Below are 20,472 nucleotides of genomic sequence, written 5' to 3' on the forward strand. Positions count from 1 at the left end.
ACCTATGTCCTCCTGACTCGAGGCCCAACTCTCCATCCACTGAACCACCTATTGTCCCTCATATAACCTCTTTAATTCTTAGTTCCAAGGAAAAGAAAATGGATACAATAATCCTTTTATTACCTACTGTAAGGAATTGCTGTGAGAAAATGAATTTTTTAAAACCATAAAATACTAAAGAGAAACAAGCTATTATTATTTAAAGTATGAGGTGGGTTTTTTTTTCCTTTTTATTGCTAATAACTGGTGGAAGCTTTCTTCCCATAAAAAAATTTAAGATTATAGATTTGGGGTTGGAAGAAACTATGGAGGTCATAAAGCTAATTCTCCTTATTTTACAGACGATCAAACTGAGTCTAGAAAGGTTAAATGAATTGTCTCGAGTCAAATAGCTAATAAGCACCATATCTGGTTGGTCTGTTATCTTTTGTACTGGAAGAAGACCAAAATGGCATCATTGGGTGATGTCTTTTGACTGGAACATAAATTGGATTTAAGTGAGGGAGAATTACACAAAGTCATCTGCCTCATTCTCTCTTCCAGAGTTGTCAAAATTCAGGTGCAAGACAAAAGTCAAGAAGACGTGATGGCTGGGGATGCAATACGGTATCTGAGGCATTATTTGAACCCAGGTCATCTTTGATTCTTCTTTCTGGGCTCAAACTATTATACCAGACTGCCTTCTCATATATTTGAGGTATTATCCCATTCCCATGATCCCATGCTAGTTTTCTTGATTTAGAATGGAAATATCTCATCCTCTCTCAAAACCCTCACTTTCAGGAAATTTAACTTTTTTTAACCCAAGTACCTCACAGTACAATTTAAATCTCGTCGTGTTCTGTCCTCCTGGGGAGATGGAGCTGATTACCTTACTCCCTTTTGTAAATTCTCACTCACCATTTCCATTAGAATAATTGCATTTTTTGTCCATATGTGCTCTGTAGGAAAGCAAAACAAAACCAATATAAAAAAGCAACAGAAAACAATCCATTGGCCCTATAATGAACATTAGGATAAGTATTACTCAACCTTTAATTCTCCATGGGCTCCCTTTTTGGTGTCATTATTGGAAAAATGTGTGATCGATGGCCAGTAACAACGAACATATGATTTTATGTCTTTTTCACTCTAAACATGTAATCAATAACAGTGTTAGTTTGCTCATAAAAAAAGGTCAACCAGCACATATCATGCAAACTTAGATCTTTTCAAGTATGGTAAGTAGAATTTCAGTACATTCACTAATACTTTTTACTAGGGAATCAAAAGCAGAAAGGTGTGCCTATTGCACAGCTACATAATTAAATGATGCACACATCTTAGCATAATTATGATTTAAACTCTAGGACACCAGTACTGTGTTTTTACCATCTGGGAAAATTCTTCAGAAAAATCGTTTGTCAAAGATTGGTGACATTTAGGAATATTTTCACTGTACCATCCTTATTGGTGAAAACACATCTCTTGAGCAAAAATCTAATTTGACTTTGCTGAGTAGCTTTTGTATGGTATATCGTGAATTTATTTCTCAATCTTCAGTTCATCAAGTACTTAATCTCTTATTCTGTGCAAAGCTCTCTATTAGAGGCTACAGATACCAAGATGACAAATAATATATTCATTCTTCCTTAAGATCTCTGATTTTTTAAGTTAAGCAAAGGCCCTTTGTGGATTGAATTTAAATGGTATTGACAAGTGTGAATAATTTGCTAAATCCTTTTCTTTTGTTTTTATAAGTTATGATCATAAATGGATTTTGTAATTCTTTAAAAGTCAGACTGGCTTTAAGGCAATTGAGGCTCTGTGGATAGAGCCAGGACTGGAGATGAGAGATCCTGGGTTCAAATGTGGCTCCAGATGCTTCCTAGCTGTGACCCTGGGCAAGTCACTTAACCTCCATCAATAGCTCTTACCTTACTGCTCTTTTGTCCTGGAACCTATACTTTGTATTAATTCCATGTTGGAAGGTAAAGATTTAAAAAAAAAATGCTGTCAGGAAGCATTTTGGGGAAAGGTAACTAGTGAAAGATTGGATTATTATGAAAAAAAAAAGAAAAATCATATTATTAGTCAGAACAAAATTCTTCTCATAGAATTTATTTATACTTTGGGGAGGGGGTGCCCTGAAGCACTTGCTTAATTAAGTTGCTTTACTGTTTGTTGTACTTTGAAGATCACCACTTCAAGTCCTTGAAGTAGACACAAAGAATGTCGGACCTAGAGGAGAGCTTGGATAGTCTTGGTTACAACACTCTCACCTTGCTGAAAATCATTCACATTTACATAGTGTTGATAATTTACAACCCTGTGAGATAGGTAGTATACTTTTTTTTACTATTATCCCCATTTTACATAAAGGAAAATAGAGCTTAGTGAAATGACTTACCCATTTTTGCATGGCTACTCAGTGTCAGAGATCCAATTCAAACACAAGTTTCTTGGTTTCAAATAATGTTTAAATAAATTAATATTTCCCCATATTTCTCCTACCCACACCCACCCTCCCCCAGAATAAGGCAAAGGGTCAAAGAGGAAAAAAATGCATGCAGAGGTTCAAAATACCAAATAAAGCTGAGAAAGATCATTTCTGACTAAATAATCAGAGGAGGCTGTATAGAAGATGTAGCATTAAAGATGAGATTCTGACATGGTGGAAATTGGGAACGAGGGTATTTCAGAACCAGGGAACAGTATGAGCCAAGGCACCAAAACAGGAAAGAGCCAGATGTGATCCAGATGGGACGAAAAGTCCAGTTTTCTTGTGGTGTAGAGTTCATGGTGGAAGCAGCGTCAGAGGACAACAAAAGGAGAGCAGCATCCCACTATGGAAAGTCTGGAATGCTAAACTCTGAAGTGTGAACTTTTTTTTGGCAGGATATAACATTCCATAAACTATCAAAGATCATTAGAAGAGCATGACGGGCACTGCACTGGTGGAGAGTGCAGCTCTTCTTATACTGTGAGCATTCCAAGTATTGAATTTTTATATCTCCAAGACCCAATATGGTCATTTTTCGTTTGGGCAACAGCAGGAAGACACTCTAGAAGCAAGTTACTTGAAAAATATGGAAATTTGCTTCTTTGTATCTAATGGGCCACCAATACTCCTCAGTGGGTGGTTGATGATCCCAAATGTCTGCTCTTATTGAATATATCAGGCATATTGTAACTGCATGCTCTGGAGAGCAAGAGAAGCCAACAGGCAAATAATGGGCCTATTTTTAGTACTTTTGTGCTTTTGGCCTTTGCTATTAACATTTCTATAGTGAACTGCAAGAGCAGAACTACCCATTTCTAGCCCTGTTGGGAAGCTATTTGCAGCTAACTTAAGCTTTTAGGATATTGCATATAGGATTCACTAACTCTAACCCAAGACACAGTTTTAATAAATGGGAAATAAAGAGCCAGACTTGATGAAAGAAATTAATCCAGGATCAGTGGAAGGAACCAGAGAAGTCTTAGAGATAAGCAGAGGTAGGAAAGTTGCCTTGAAAAATTTGAAGGGCTGTTTATTACCTGGGAGATGGGAGTAAATGTAATCTCTTTTGTCTCAGAGGACAGAACCGGGATCAGCGGGGAGAAGCTGCATTGAAGCAGATTTTTAATTCAGTACAGAAAGCATGCAACATCACAATCACCAAAGAATTAAAATTACTGATGTCCCTAAGTGCAATGGAGAGACAGTTATGTAGGTGTAAGTAGACTATGGCATATTATCAGTGTGAAGTTGCAACTAGAGATTTCCTGGTTGATGATGGTGAGTAAAATCAATTACATCATTGGTTCTTAATCACCAAGGACCAGACACCAGGCCTGTTACCATCTGGTTACCTGAACTGGCCCTTTTGTCACCAGGCTTCCTGGTCATCAGGGTCAGCCCAGGCCCAGAGTGTAGTCCCTGTTCTCTCCCTCTTCATGAGAGAGAGAAAATCATGCCGTCATACTTGTTTTTGTCCTTTGTACTCAAAAGGGTCCAAAATGGCACCAGGAGGGTGATGTTTTGGCTTGCCTATGAATCGACTTTAAGCGAGGCAGAGTTGTACAAAGTTGTCTTTCTTCCAGAGTCATCCAAGTCCAGTGGCAAGACAAAAGTAAGGAAGACTGTCAATGGTCCCAGGTGGCAGTGGATGATGACTGGGCTTCTTCAATGTCTTTCGAAGCAAGCTTTAAGTACTCCACAGTGTCCACTTCTGCTGCCTAAATGACCATTGAAACAAATTGTTCTCATATGCCCCTCTTATCAGGGGAAGTCCTCATATGTCTCAGGTAGATACCCCCTAACTCGCTGGTTTAGCATACCTGCTGAGATGGTTTACCAGGGGGTGGTTGCTGCACATGCCACAGCTTCTTGGAAGTACAGGAAAACTACGGGTGAGAGCTGGGTGGCAGGTGGGTAAGCAGTCCTGAGAATGGCTCAGCAAGTCATCATACCAAAGGCACTAGTCTTTCCTAAACACTCAGCACACCCCAATCATAGTCTGCCATCATACTAGCTAGGACGTGAGTGACCATTCTGTTATTGGAAAAGTGGTAACTAATTTGGGACAGTGAATTTTCTTGTCCTCTGCAATTCCAGAGTAAATGGATGTTTAGAAAATTCCCTTCTCTTTCTGCCATTCCTATAGCCCATCAAATACAATCTCACTCTCTTTCCATTATCTCCTCTGGAATTCCCTAGTTTGTGTCTCCTTGTGAAGCTCCTTCCATGTTTTTTCAAAGAAATGTTGACTTCCCTCAGAAATTAAGAGAACTGTAGCATTCTCACCTGTAAAATAAAAAAAGCCTTGGTCCTAGACCTCAAAGGTTCTTTTCAGCTCTAACATCTATGAATAGTAGGGATGTTCAGAATATAAGCCCAACTTGAGTTATTAGATATGCAAGCATTTTTACAGAGAATTAGAACCGTGTGAAGATAAACTTTTCTCATACTTCATGGGATCCCTGTTTCTAATCAAAGCAGGGATTTGTTCCATTGATGATAATCACAACCTTCCCATCCTATGTGATTCTTGTCCATATTTCAGATCCTCACCCACAGCCTCTGTCCAACATGCTAGAAGCCTTTGAGGTCCTATTACATATTTCATGAGCACTAGTGAGGCACTCAGAACATCCTACTTTTCTCCCTCATTCTTGCTCACCTCCTTTAATAACCATACATTTCTTTGGTCATATCCCTTCTTGAGCACTGGAATAATATGTTGCAGCCTATGCACTAGTCAGACATCTCTTTTATTACCTGGAGGGTCACCCACAACTTTGATTCCTTGGTGTTCCAAGATTCATAACCATACAAGTTACTGGGAGAGCATTGCTATTCAAATTCCTTCAATTTCTCTTTCTTCTTGAATTATTAGAGCTAGCACTTCTAGTACAGTATTGAACAATAGTGGTGATAATGAGCATCTTTGCTTCACCCCTGATCTTATTGGAAAGGCTTCTAGCTTATCCCTATTACAGATTATGCTTCCTTATGGTTTTAGATATGTAATAACTAAATTCAACTTCAGTTCTTAATTTCCATAGTTTATTACTATTTACTTGAATAAGAGAAGGCAGAGAGAAAAAGCCTATTTCTGACTAGCCATGTGGGGGACTCTCCACATGGCTCTCTTGTCCACCTTCCTTTCGCTGAGCACCTGAAAGAATAGACAGCCCACTTCCAGGAACTCCCTTTTATTCCTTCTCCTTTCTGGCTTGGTGCCTAAGTCACTGCCCCATGACCCACCCTTCATGGCGTGAGGTAGGCGGGGCCCCAATGTGTGATTTTGTGAGAGGGCTCCCCTCATATAGATACTACTTATTTTAAGGAAAGCTCCATTTATTCCTGTTTTCTAGTGTGGTATTTTGTCGTTTCTTTTTTCTACATCTATTGAGATAATCCTGATTTCTGTTGGTTTTGTGGTTTAGATAGTCAATTATGCTGATATTTTCCTAATATTGAACCAATTGCATTCCTGATTATAAATCCCATCTGGTTCTAGTGTACAATCTTTGTGATATATTTCTGTAATTTCCTTGCATCAATATTTATTAGGGAAATTGGTTTATATTTTCTTCTTGGTTTAGAAAAAATGGCTTATATATAAGTTGGTATCTTGGGATAAAGAAAATATTGCATCATTTTCCAATTGCAAGTCAGCCTATTTTCTTCTTATTTCGTTCAAGGCCTGACTTATTGTCTAGCTGAGGTGCTTGTCCAACACACCCACATATACATATATAATGGATTAAAATGATGGGACTCGATATCCAACTTAATTTGTCATTAGTTTTTCCTATGTGAAATCTTGAGTCAATGTTTTTGTATTTAAACCCTTACCTTTCATCTCAGAATTGATATCTTTTCCAAGACAGAAGGATGGTAAGGGGCTTGACATTGAGAATGAGTGACTTCCCCAGGCCACACAGTTAGGAAATGCCTGAGGTCAGATTTGAACCCAGGACCTCCCAGCTCCAGGCTCAATTCTATCCATTGACCCACCCTCCAAACTCTTTTGAATATTCTAGTAATATACTGAGGAGTTCCTTCCTAAAGGAAATTCCTCCTCTCTTTGGGAGAATACTGATAGTAAGTCAGAGAACTTAATGTTGGTTCTGCCACCTGTGACTTTGGGTAAGTCATCTCCTTCAGCCTCTGCTTCCTCATCTGCAAAATGAGGGATAGATGACTTCAAGGTCTAAATTCACAATTTAGCTTTCAGAACTTCCAGTCTTGCAAACATTCATCTCGTTGTATTATGCTGCATTTGGTATTAATAAGTAGTAAACAGTAATATTATAAATTTTCCATTTATCAAGGCAAAAGATTTATATGATCTGAAGAAAAACCAGAGTATTCCATTCAGTCTTGTGTAATCTGAAATACGTACGATTCCTTGTGACAGTTGAAAGTAGCCATAATCAGAATATATACATATATTTCACTTGGCATAATTTCAGACATTCCATTTATTGCCATGGTGTGCATACATCCTATCCTGCTAGCCTAAATATTTTTCCTTGTTAGGTATTTGATGTATTTCTACTTTTATGCCAGTATAAATATTGCTTTTATTAATATTTTTGGGAAATAAATAATTGGTTATTTCTGTGGGATACATTCCCTATCAGAAATTACTCAGAGTATGAACTGCTTTGTAGTTATTGTTATATATGCTAGAATCCTTTTCAGAAAAACTAAATCTAAGCAGCGTATTAGCAATATGTAAGGATATCTGCTTCTTTGTATCCAACTAATACTGTTTTATTGAAAAACCAAACCAAACCCTTCTCTCGCATCTTGGAACGGTTCCAAGGCAGAAGAATGGTAAGAGCTAGTCAATCAGGGTGAAATGACTTGCATGGGGTTACACAGCTAGGAAGCTTGGGGGTCAAATTTGAACCTAGAACCTCCTGTCTCCAAGTCTGGCTCTCTATCCACTGAGCCATCTAGCTGCCCCTCAGTGTTTAATTTTTGCTAAATAGATGTGCTAAAATATTTATTCTTGTTCTAGTTGTGTTCCTTCGCATGAAGTACAAGGCTATACAATGTATGTGGTCATCTGTGCATCTGGTATATAGATATCTATAGAGACTATCTATATAGACAGGGTATTTCTTGATCACAAACTGGCCTGAATTTGGGGTTTGACCAAACATTTATATCAAATTATAGCTTTCATCAGATTTTTTCCCAATACTTAACTTTTTGCAGGGACGTAGCATTGTACAGCAGAAAGGATACTGGTTCTAGGGCCAAAATCTTACCTCAGATTCTTAGTACTTGGGTGCCAATGGACAAATCACTTAATTTTCCTGAGCCTCTGTTTCCTCATCTGTAAAATGAAGGGGTTGGACCAGATAGCTTCCCAAGTCCTTTCTAATTTTAAAATCATGATCTTATAAAGGGAACTATTGTTTTCTCCTTTCAATGTGTTCTTTGGTGCCACCAACAGAACCAGAGTATTGCTGGCCTGGATTATGGATCTGATGTAATGTTGCAGAATATAATATTTTCCTAAAATTTGAGGAATCCCTGGTAATAAAAGAAATGTTTTCAAACTCTTTGTTCTGTAACACATTAATTTCTCAATATGTTATAGCACATTTAGAACATATTCTCAGACCAAAATAGTATCAGGGAAGGCTCTGTTAGAAATTCAATGTGCAAGGAAGTTGACAAAAACATGAAAGTTAAGGTCTTGGGTTCAGATTTAGAGTGGAAAGGGCCATTTGGGGTCATCTAGTTGCCTCTTCATTTATAGAGGAGGAAACGGAGGCTCAAAGAGATTGAAACTTGCCTAGGGTCACAAAGGTAAGAAGTGGGAGAATCTGTATTCAAACTCGGTCTTGTGATGAAAATCCAAGGCTTATCCACTGTACCACTTGCCTGCTGCTCATTATCAAGAGAGAGATAAGAAATAAGACAGAACAACCAGGGCTGCTTGGCTGCTGAGCAAGAACTTAAAATATCGTTGGCCACTTGTCCTTAAGAGAATTTTAGGACTGAAGGGAAGGAAGAAGGAAAAAGGGGAAAGGAAGGACTTCGCTTATATCTATACAACAGAAGAACTGAAAATCCATCCTGTGATACACCAATCAAGTCTGTGTGACATAATAGGAAATGTTACCAATAGGAAGTTACAAAGCAGTTTGAAAGTTTCAATCAGTGTATAACATCGTAGGATAATTATACACTGCACAAATATTTTTGTTGTTGACATCACATCAGCGATCTTGTTGAGAGAAGAGGGAGCCTTGGTGGGTTCCAAGAACTGGGACGTACTGAAGATAGCCCAATTCTCATTGCATCTCATTGGTGTAGTGGAGAAAGCACTGGACTTGGAAGAGTCAAGACGTCCTGAGTTTGAATCTTGCCTCATAAACTTACTAGTTGTGTGATCCTGAGCAAGTCAATCTCTCAATCTCTATAAAATAGTAATACTAACAGTACCTACCTAGCAGGGTGGTTAAGGATCAAATGAGGAAATATAGGTAAAGCTCCTTAAAAACTTTAAAGTACTATATCAGTTATCTCTATTATTATATATTTATGATACATATTTTATTACATATATTATTAGATTATTACATATTTATTATTATATAATTTGGGGATTAGACCTGTGACTTCACTGGTAAAGGGAACTACTACTGCAGACTAATGCCTTCTTGGTGACTTGTAGTCTTTGATAGTTGCCAACAGCACTGTGAGAATCAGTGACTTGTTACAAAGCAGGTATATATAGCAGGCAAGACTTGAACTCGGGTCGTCCTAGCCCTATGATGAGCTTTTTGTTCACTATACCGTGCTACTTCTATTATTTTATAGTTAATACAAGAATCTGGAGAGGGAGAAAAATTTTGTTCAGATTTTCAGTCATGTCCAACTTTTCATAACCCCCATTTTGGGGTTTTCTTGGCAAAATATGCTGGAATGGTTTGCCATTTGCTCCTCCAGATCATTTTACAAATGAAAAAACTGAGGAAAACTGGGTTAAGTGACTTGTCCAGGGCCACACAGCTATTAAGTGTCTGAGTCTGGATTTGAACTCAGATCTTCCTGACTCCAAGCCTGCCACTCTTTTCAACTGTGCCACTTAATTGTCCTGGGAGAAAAACAGAAGTTGGTAATGGTATAGGTTTTTAAAAAAATGAACAAGGATAGTCATCATGGGATCAGAATGGATCTACTCATGTACCTAGTTTGTTTTCCCATCTTTATTTACATATAAATCTCACAATTTGCACATAACTAAGCAATAAGTTTTATTCTTTGGCTAAAGTATTATATTTTAAGAAACAAAATCAACATCACCAAAGTACAATTTTTAAAATAAAATAAAGTGCCAGATTATCTACATCAGAGTTCATTTACCAAATAACATTACCAAAAAAAACCCCAACATTTTAATCATGCCAAAAGGCATTAAAAGCATCAGGTTTATTGAAGTCTAAAAATGATCAGACTCCAATGCCAATACATACTAAAGTTTCCAAACGGGAATCTTCAATAAGTGTTTAGTAATTGGGTTTTGTTGACTTTGTGTGAACAATTCAGGAGACCAGTTATTTGGAACTTCAATAGCTGGAGGGGTCTCATTTTCAGAAAATGAAAGTCGACATTTGACATTTGAACAGGAATCAGTCCTAAGAGCTGCATTTTTGGAACTCCAGCCTCCACTGTCTTTATTATTTTCAAGTTCAGGAGTAATTTCTTTCACAGTTGTCACCCTGTTCTTGTTCTTCAGAGGAAATTCTTTCCCGATTAAATCTTTATCAGTCCTTTGTTCCATCTGCCTCTTTTTGTTTTGGGGTCCCATGGCCTGATTAGGGGTACTGCAGGCAGCAGGCCATTTCCCTGGGCCCCTGGAATTTAATCTAAGCATTTCTGATGTGGGAAGTACAGGTGAAAAAAATATTTTTTTTGTAGTATGGTAAACCCAATCATCAAAATTAGTTTCAAGGAACTTGATAGTAGGACTACTACTGATTAACATTTGCTGTGAATCATTGGCTATGGAAGTGTTCCTGGATCTTGGACTAGTTGTTTTTTCATTTTTTAAGCAATTTGGGGTGGGTTGCTGTAGGCCATCTTCAAAGGATATTGTTGATTCTTTATAGCTGATATAAAGTTTGGGGTCTTTTTTGAAAGATTCTTTCATTTTATGGACTCTCAGTCTATGATGAAGTGGTGCAATAGGAGTTGACTGTGAATAAGGGACAAATTCTTGGTTGTCTCCTAGATCATAGTCTGAATCTGATTGAAAATAAGGTGGAGAAGAATGTGTTCTTGAACATGGAAGTATGTTTTGTGAGGACCTTCTCTGAAAATGGCTGCAATTACTATCTAAAGGACTATGGGGAAAATTAGATAGAGGATGACTTTCTGTCAAAACAGTTTCCAATGTTGACAAAATGCCCTGTGATTTATCTATACATTCCTCCCCAGTTTCCTTGGCACTAACATCAAAGAGATCAGCAGAAGCATTGTAACTGCTGTCATGACCAGGAGAGTGGTTTTGAAGGAAGTCTTTTTTTACAGTTGTAGATGTTATTCCTTGAGATCCTGCCATTAATGAAAACACATTTGTACTCTCATTTTTATTACTGGAATGGGTGTTTGAGTTTTGCACAAGTTCCCTGCATGTTGTAAAACTTCCTTCTTGATTCTGTAGCCAGATAGAGCATCTTTTATTTCCTGCATGACAAACACCAGAAAACACAACATGCTTTTCAGAAGACAAAGAAGTAGCTGTTCTGTCTGTTTCTAAAGATCGCCTTTCTCCACATTTCACAGAATACTTTGTATTGGCACAAAAATGGACATTCCCTGGAGTATTAGGACTTGGGATGATTTCAACTTTGGATTGCAGAAAACTGTCATTTTTTTTTAAAGAAAGGTATGTTCTGAAGGCTTTTGGAGTCTCAGGTAGGTCTGACACTCTAGCATTAGGCATAGCTGTGTCAGAAATTTCTTTTCCACTAATATTCGTTGAAAAGCAATTGGCTGTGTTATCTAGTTGCCTTTCCTTTTGTGAACTTAAGTTCATTTTTGAGCCACAGTGGAAAAGAACACTATTTTCGCCACAGTTTTTACATTTTACCTGTGGCCTCATATGTGACACATGAGTATTTCCAGTAGCTTTCTGTGTATTTGGAAACAACTTGCCACAGTGATCGTCCAATGGATTGATGTCTTTATCTATAATAGAACATTTTGTGGCCTGGGCAATAGTGTTCTCATTTTCGATGACTGCCATGAAAGCATTTAGACTTTCAGAGAATGGCAGGTCATCCCAAATTTCAGGGTCTTCCTCCAGTGTATCACCAGCACTTACTTCATGACTAGGAGATAAGGTGGTAAATGAAGTTCTCTTGGGAAGGTTTGAAGAGAGGTCTAAATTGCGATCCTGATGATGAGTTAACTTGGATTGTGAACATTTTTCTTCTTTCTGCAGAGGTCCAAGAAGATTCATATTGTTTTGCTCGAGTGGCTGTTTCATTTTTAAAGGGCAAAAACTATCCCAGTTATTGGCCGCTCCAACCTCATGACAGTTGTTAAGAATGGCAGTCATATGATTAGATTCTGTATCCAGCTTTCCCTTTTTAGACGCCTCACCCAGAGACAAGTGAGGACTGTGAGAGTCCCGAGTAAGTTCATGACAGTTACTAAAATGGGGGGTCTCAGCAGAGGAGACCCTTTCTTTCTGCTGTAGAAGAATGACATCAGCCTTACTTTGCTCAGAAATGGAGAAATCATCATCAGCTGGTTGTGTAACAATTGGTGTGAGTCCAAGGAATTGTTGCCAAAGCCTTGAAAGATGATCTCTGCCACTTGATTGAACAAAAGAAGAGCTGCTGCCAGAGCTACCTAAGCTGCTGAGCTCACTGCTGGGGTGATCACCTTCCAGTAAATGGCTATCAGGGAGCTGTGGGCCACAGTGAATATTCCTGAAATTAGCAGACTGCAAAAGCTGATCAAAGTAGTTGATAACTGTGTATCCTGTGACAGCTGAGTTTGGCAGAGAAATCTGGCAGGCGACTAGCTCTCTAATGTGCCCATCATCGTGAGAGCATTTTTGTAACAAATTGTTTGAGGCCAAAGCTTGCTCACCTTGGTTTTCAAAATTCTGCAGAGAAATGAATGTGCTCACATTAGTAATGTGTTTTCCCTAGCCTTACCCAAGTACCTAGCAAAATTTTTAGAATACTAAAGCAAGATGTAATTTCATATAGAAGAATGAGTCCTATGAATTCTCAAATTTTTCAACTTCTACTATGAGTGGGAACTTATCTTTTGGAAGTAGATTTTCTTAGGTGTTATTCTTTACGTATAAATACACTATGCACCCAACAACATAAATGCATTGAGCTGATTGTCTTGGAGTAATGATGGATTTCACAGGACTATAGACATGGAGCCCATGAGGTATTTACATATCTATATCCATTCCCCTCCCTGTTGTCACTCAGGGCAGGCATCTTAAAGGCAGAGAGTGGGATCATAGGACTTGGTACAGCTGATTATCTGGGGATTATACCTATTTTTTGTTCCCATTAACTCAAATGCTAAATGGACTTAGTTTTGCATAAATATAGTACTTATAGTACTACTGACTTGTATTTAAGAGGCAAAAGTAGGGACAGCTGGGTGCTCAGTGGATAGAGCCAGGCCTGAAGATGGAAGGTCCCGAGTTCAAATCCGAGGAAATTACTTAACCCCCACTGCCTAGCCCTGTAGTGGCAAACCTATGGCACACATGCCAGAGGGGTCACATGTGCCAAGCACAGAGTTCACCAGAGTTCGTTATTAGAAAGCCAGAGTGATGGAGGGCCAAGCTGCTCCTCTTCCCCTCTCCATGTGTTGCCTAAGGACATTTCTCCCATCACCCACCCCTCTGCCCAGGAGCCCAATGGGAATGCTTCCTCCTTCTCCTGTCTGGGGTAAGGCGGGGATTCACATGTGGTGTGAGGGTGTAGTTTGGGTACTGGGTCTCTAAAAGGTTGATGCCCTAGCCCATACCCCTCTTCTGCCTGGGAACCAATACTCAGTATTGATTCTAACATAGAAGGTAAGGGTTTAAAAAAGAGAGACAGTATATCACCAATAACCAAGAAGTCCACTTACTAAAGAAAGTTTTAGGGATATAATTTGAAGGAATATGAAGGTAGGAATAGGAATGGGAAATCTTTTTTTTTTTTAAACCCTTACCTTCTGTCCTAGAATCCATACTAAATATTGGTTCAAAGGCAGAAGAGTGGTAAGGGCTAGGCAACTGGGGGTCAAAAAACTTGTCTGGAGTCACACAACTAAGAAGTATCTAAGGCCACATTTGAAACCCAGGATTTCTTATCTCCAGACCTGGATTTATCTACTGTACCACCTAGCTGCCCCTTAATAAATGTTTGTTGATTGACTTTTATAATATGAAAAACATATAAGCTAGATGATTAATTAAAAGGCACATTTCCAAAGTATTAAATTTATCTTAAGCTCCAGGTTAAAAAAACTTATTTTAAATAAATAAAAAAAAACAACCAAGAGGAAAGGAGAAAAAGGAAAAGATTGTTATGCATTTTTTGCTTCCATCTCCATCTTTTGAAATTCTACTACTAATCATATAGGACAGTCAATCAAAAAGTATTTCTAAAGCATCTCCTGTGCTAAGCATTGGAATTACAGGGAGGCAAAAACACAATCCCTGCTCTCAAGAAGCTCATATTCAAATAGAAGAGTCAACATATACATTAACTAGGTACATGTAAAATATATATAAAGAGGATAAAAGGCAATTTTAGAGAAGGTACTCCCTGGGGGTAAAGAGGCAGGGAAGGACTATAGAAGATGGGATTTAAGATGAGTCATGAACAGAGCCAGAGATTTAGGAGGGAAGAGTTAAGAAGAGAGGACATTGTAGAAATGGGGGACAGTCAGAACAAAGGCATGAGTTAGGAATTGGAATGTCATATCAAGAGCAACAAGTAGGCCAGTATGGCTGGATTATAGAGTGTCTATTGGGCAGTAAAATGTAGAAGTCTAGAATGGTAGGAAAAAGCCAAGTTATGAAGAACTTTTATGACAAATAAAGGAGTTTATAGTTGACACTGGAAATAATAGGAAGTCACTGGAGTTTTCGGAGGAAGTGGGAGGAAAGGGTTACATGGTTAGTTATACATTTTAGAAAAATCAGTTGTGTGAAAGATGGACTGGAGAGAAATGTGAGGACAGGAGATCAGTAATTAGAGTAATCCAGGTGAGAGGTGATAAACTAGAGTGAGTGAAGAGACATTTATTTTTTTTTAAATATATTTTATTTGATCATTTCCAAGCATTATTCGTTAAAGACATAGATCTGAAGAGACATTTATGAGATACAGAAGATGCTTAAAGAATGTTAGTTGAATGAGTGAATTTTTATCTCCTTTTCCTTAAAGATTGAAAGGAGACCAAATAACTACCTTTCTTGAACTGCTTCATTTATGTCAATACTCACTATATTTTAAAAAAGCACATGTGGCACAAGGTAAAAACCAATGCTTAAATTTTTTTATTGATGTTTTCTAAGTATATGCTTTTAAAATAATTTTAAAATTTCAGCACTTTTCATTGCAAAATCAAAAGCAAGCTAGTTTTGAAAGCACAATCCATTACTCTGCAAGTAATAATAATAAGAATAATACTAACTGGAGAGGCCTCAGCAGTAGAATACTGGTCTCAGATTCTAAAGACATGAGTTCAAGTCTTTCCTCTAACACATAATGACTTTGGTAAAGGGAATTCCCAAGACACAAACTACTTCTTTTAGTGCTGACCTGCAATTTTTTTGATACTTCCATAACCCTGTAGAATAATGCTTAGAGCATAAGGGACCATCCCATAGCTTGTGGGTTAGGATAAGGGTTCTCCAGTGAAATCACTGCTACAGTTAAAAAAAAAATACTTTCCTACATTTCCAAAGTACTTTATAAATTACAAAGCACTTTCACATATATTATCTCATTTGATTCTCACAACAACCCAATGCCATAGACTAGGGTAAGTGTTGTATTCTTAAATCAGATATAAGGAAAGGAAGCTGAGTGATCTGCTCAAATCTGTACAATAAGTAAAGTAAAAAGTCAGGAACAGATCTGGGTTCTCCTGACTTCAAATTCAATGTTTTTTTCTACAACAGCAAATTAATGAAGTCCAATACATGTTCATGGATTGGATTACAGTCAAGTTATCTCAGAATAGCCATGTTATAGCTATTTTATATATATATAAATAAAAAAAAATAATTTATACACATATAAAATATGTATATGTTATTATACATATGTGCTATAGAAAAACCCCAAGTTTGTTGATAATATATGGACCTTATAAATGAAGAATTCTTTTAGCTAACATGTTTCTTCTCCTGTCTTCAGGAAAGAGTCTTTATTAAGAATTCATATGGCTACAAAGTCTCTACCTTGTCTTCCTTTAATTATTTTATATAATAATTTAATTATGCCCAGTTAAAAAGAGGAGCAGAGGAACAGATAGAAGTTTTAGTTTAGGGGGCAGCTAGGTAACTCAGTAGATTGAGAGCCAAGTCTAGAGACGGGAGGTCCTAGGTTCAAATTTGGCCTCAGACACTTCCTAGTTGTGTGACCCTGGGCAAGCCACTTAACCCCCCTTGCCTAGCCCTCACCACTCTTCTGACTTAAAACCAATACACAGTATTGATTCCAAGGCGGAAGGAAAGGGTGTTAAAAAAAAAGAAATTTTATTTTATAGAATATCTGAACAAAATCTGTAAGAGAAAATGTACCAAGTATCAGAACTGGAGAGTCAACACTTCTGAGATCATATTATGTCTTTGGAGCTGTGAAAATTTTAAATAGAAAAGGGCTTCCCTTCTGTGTACAAAAAGAGGATATTGCCACAGGTGTTAATTTCATCAGCTGAATGGTTTAAACTACTGATTGATTACTTCTCCTATTTTAATGACTATTGTTACAGGTCCCTTATGATGCAACCTTTCAAAACTATCTGGCTAAATGAAATAATCTGAATACTATGAAGAGTAGGGTAGGATACTTTAAGAAAGTATGAATCTTAATTACCGTCACTCCGAAAATAAAGGTTTTCCCAATAAAGCATGCCTGGACTGCTTGAATTAATATATCCTGAATTGAGTTACTGTCCAATGTCCCATCAATTTGGTTAGAATCTTTTATATACCTTGAATGGAAGAGAAAATTAAAATATAAACAAAATGTTCTGAAAAATGAGAGACCAAATTATTTTGAGAGCATCAGAAGTTTTGTTCTCATATTAGAGCTCTAACTTCCCTCATTGTAGTACTAAAATAGAAACTGCCTTCTGCAAATCCACCTGCAATATATCCTTTGGGGACCAAATATAGAGAGGATAGGAAGTTAACTTTACATAAGTAGGTCTTTGTTTTTAAAGAAACATAATAATCAAGTATAAAATGTGAAAAAAAGTAATTTAGGGAATTGGTTGTTAGCTCTATATAACTAGGGTCTAGTGGAACATGGGGCTTTGGAGTGGTCCTGGTTTCCAGGGAGCTACAGTAATGACATTACCAGTTTCCCAGACAATTGAGGGTGGTACTGTTCTAACAGTGGCACAGTGGCCTAAAACCCCTCCCTTACCTTGAAAGCCAAGGGGAGTCTCTGTTCTTCCTTAGAAATCCTGGGATCCCCTACCGTTTCTTTTATCAAACTGAGTTGCAACCAAGTGGATACCCTAGGTCAGCACACACTGAGTTATATCTTAGCAATTTATATCTCTAAGGAAAATAATTATAGGTTCAAAATATTCAGAGCTAGAAAGGACCTTAAAGATCAAGTCTAACCTCACTGTGCCCCATTTTAAAGAAGAGGGGCAGAAGGTAGGAAGGGAATGAGAAGGTTTGTAGTTATTGACAAGGAAAAGGAAATAGAATAGGTAAGTTGGGTTTGAGTCATGGCTCTGATACTTTCCAGTCATGTGACTCCAGTAAGTCAACTTTTTCAGAGCTTCAGCTCTCTCATCTGTAAAATGTAGCTAAAAATACTTGTACTATCCATTTCCTAGGGCAGGTGCAAGGAAGATATTTTGTAAAATGTAAAGTGCTTTATCTAAATGTTAGCTATTTTTCGAAGGGGTGTAGTGGAAAAATTACTGGAGAAAACCAGGCTGTGAGTCTCATTGCTGATATCTGTTACAATACCATGGGCAAGTGTCACAAGTATAAAATGGAGTTAAGAATACTGGCAACACAGACATTTAATATGTTTCCAAGCCTTAAGAGGTTTATACTATGGGATAGGTGTAATAGACCATCATGGAGAGCAATGATATATATGATTATATTATCCAATTGATAAGTGCACCAGAGAGTTAGAAAGCAAACTCAGAAGGGAGAGGTTATACTAACTGAAGGTGAGGGTGCTCAGAAGAACAAGTTTCTGGAGAAAGTGGCATCTTTAAAAGATAGGGGAGAGTCCAGTGGGGAAGGATGGGCATTCCAGGTACAGGGAATGATTGGTCATGGTGTGTGCTTGGGAACCGCAGAAGTCCTGCTTCCTCTGGAGGCAGGAGAGAATATGGACTTCATTTCAGAATCATTAGGATACATTGAAGATTTTTAGATAGTGGAGTGATATGACTAGATGTATGGATAAAAAGGATTATACTAGCATTAGTATGAATGACTGGCTGAAAGCCTTATAAGGAGAAACTATAATAATAATAATAATAATAATAATAATAATAATAATAATAAAGGGGTGGTAATGAAGGCCTTTATTAGGATGTACACCACTGGGAATGGAGGGGACAGGAAAAGAATGTTGCAGACAGCACAAGAAAGAATTGGTAATACGATTTACCATAATTTACCTCAAAGGACTATTATGAGGAAAATGCTTAATAAACCATGTGGCCTATTAGTATTAGGACACTCCTAGAATTCTTAGCAACCTAATACAGTATAAAAGTTTGAGAAGATTGGATTTAGCTACCTCCTGTCTATAACAATGAAGGTACTTAGCTCTTCCTTTATTGGGAAGATTGAATTGTAATCCACAACCTGTTTTTAGATTTTAATCCTCAAAAGATGGTAACTCAATATTTGAAGTAATCTACCTATTTTAATCTACAAAAGTGTTAACTCAGTATTTGAAGTAGATCTACCCATTTTAACTACAAAAAGGTGTTAACTAACTACAAAAGATGAACTAACCAAAAAAGGTGTTAACTAACCACAAAAGGTATAACTAACTACAAAAAGGTGTGAACACCTATTTCATGCATTGAGTGGGAGGTCTGTGACCCAGGTGTGAAAGAGTGGGCAGTCCTGGAGAGGGGTGTCTGCTGTGATTGGTAGATGTGAAATTTAGGGGAGATGACACAAGAGAAAAAGCTCTTTAAATAGAGGACCACAAGAGAGAGAGAGAGATTCGAGACAGATGGAAGAACTCTGACTCGGAGTTGGACTGGAGGATTAGTCTCTCTAGTTTAGAGTATAAAAGAGTCACTGGGAGGAGAGACTGGAAGATAGACATTCAGACTTGGCTGTGGAATTGGATCCCTGGGGGAGCTCATGCAGGAGACTTCAGACTGCTTTCCTTTTAGATGGTCACCTTGGTGAGTGAAAGGCTGACTTAGTGACCTTGCCTTTCTGGAGGTATAAACCTCTGAGAAAGGCCCATTGTCTTGAGACTCCTTTCCCTGATTAGGGCCTTAGAATTTCTACCTGGCTCAGAGGAAGCTGGAGTTTTCCCTCTCTCTCATTCCTTAATATCTTCCCTCTATTGTAAATAAAACTACCATAAATTACATTTTACTTTAGTAATTCATTTTGGGATTTAGAAATTAAATCCCTGGCGACCACCATTTTAAATATTCAGAGTCCAAACCATAAAAAAATCTAACAAGTTTGAACAGGTTGAACTATTAAACATTGAAAATACAATTAATTAATGTGGTCTGGAATTCTGACTCCAATTTAGATAAACCTTCAACTGGAAAGGATCATTATTCATTTTTTCTATACTTTTCCACTTTATATGTAGGTTTTGTAACTGAACCCCTTATCCTAACTTTCTAACTGAATAAATGGCATCTGGTTACCAGTAATCTTATTTATATGCATCCAGAAAATAATCTTTCTGTCTTTCTATGTTTTATTTTTATTATCTGGTGAAAGAAGTTATGGCAAATGTATTTTAAAATCATGTTTAAAATTTTATGAATGTTGCAACATTCCAATAAGTTCAGGATATATTGATTTAAAATATATTCAAATCTAAATTCTAGTGACATCTTAAGAGAATGTTTAGAAAGAAATAAATGAAGTAAAACATTAAATATTTCTACCTGTTAAGGCAAGTGGCAGTAATGCCAAAAAATGTATCCAAGCAGCTTCCAAATATAGTAATTGAAAACAATCTGTTTGTATCAGAAACTTTTAAGGAGAGTTTATATCTGTAAGTGACATTCTTGGCTTCACCAGTACAGCCACATTTGGGGCAATCAAACCTGTAAAATTGAAAAAGAAAATGGCAGAATTAAATGTTGTTCACTTATGCATGGTTAAAGATTCATCATTTTCTTTTCTTTTTCCAACAAAAAGTGCCTCTCTAGTAAATAAATGAAGCTGAAAAGACAAGTTTTTCTATTTATGTTTGGTGCAAAATATTAAAATTCAGTTTAGTTTCCTCTCTCTCAAAACTAACTGCTCTTTTCAGAAATACTGACCTCACTAACGACTAGGGCCTACTGCATGAGTTAAAGTCATATATGGAAGTAATGAAAAAATGGGTGAAAAATTAAGTCTATCATGTATTTATTAAGTATCCAAACCTCCATTTATAAATTTGGTGACTGACATTTTACTGTTTTAAAAGCAGCATAATGAAGATAATATCAGACTAACAGATGACCATAATTCTAACCTTTATTTCTCTGCCAAGAATTTAGTAGCTAATATTGTATTGTTCTTT

The 20,472-nt window shown here is 37.3% G+C and overlaps 1 protein-coding gene across 1 annotated transcript in view; it reads right to left on the reverse strand.

The window, feature by feature from the left end:
- Window positions 1–9,683: 9,683 nt before the first annotated feature.
- Window positions 9,684–20,472, reverse strand: part of DDIAS (DNA damage induced apoptosis suppressor) — a 35,787-nt gene continuing 24,998 nt past the window's right edge. Inside the window, exons 3-5 of the mRNA XM_007490885.3 lie at window positions 19,847–20,008; window positions 16,582–16,699; window positions 9,684–12,617 (exon numbers count right to left, since the gene is read on the reverse strand). Coding sequence (XP_007490947.2) covers window positions 9,972–12,617; window positions 16,582–16,699; window positions 19,847–20,008 — 2,926 coding nt within the window. The 3' untranslated portion in view covers window positions 9,684–9,971. The remainder of the gene's footprint in view (window positions 12,618–16,581; window positions 16,700–19,846; window positions 20,009–20,472) is intronic.

The sequence above is a fragment of the Monodelphis domestica genome, chromosome 4, assembly GCF_027887165.1.
Source record: "Monodelphis domestica isolate mMonDom1 chromosome 4, mMonDom1.pri, whole genome shotgun sequence".
In the NCBI taxonomy this organism is placed as follows: domain Eukaryota; kingdom Metazoa; phylum Chordata; class Mammalia; order Didelphimorphia; family Didelphidae; genus Monodelphis; species Monodelphis domestica.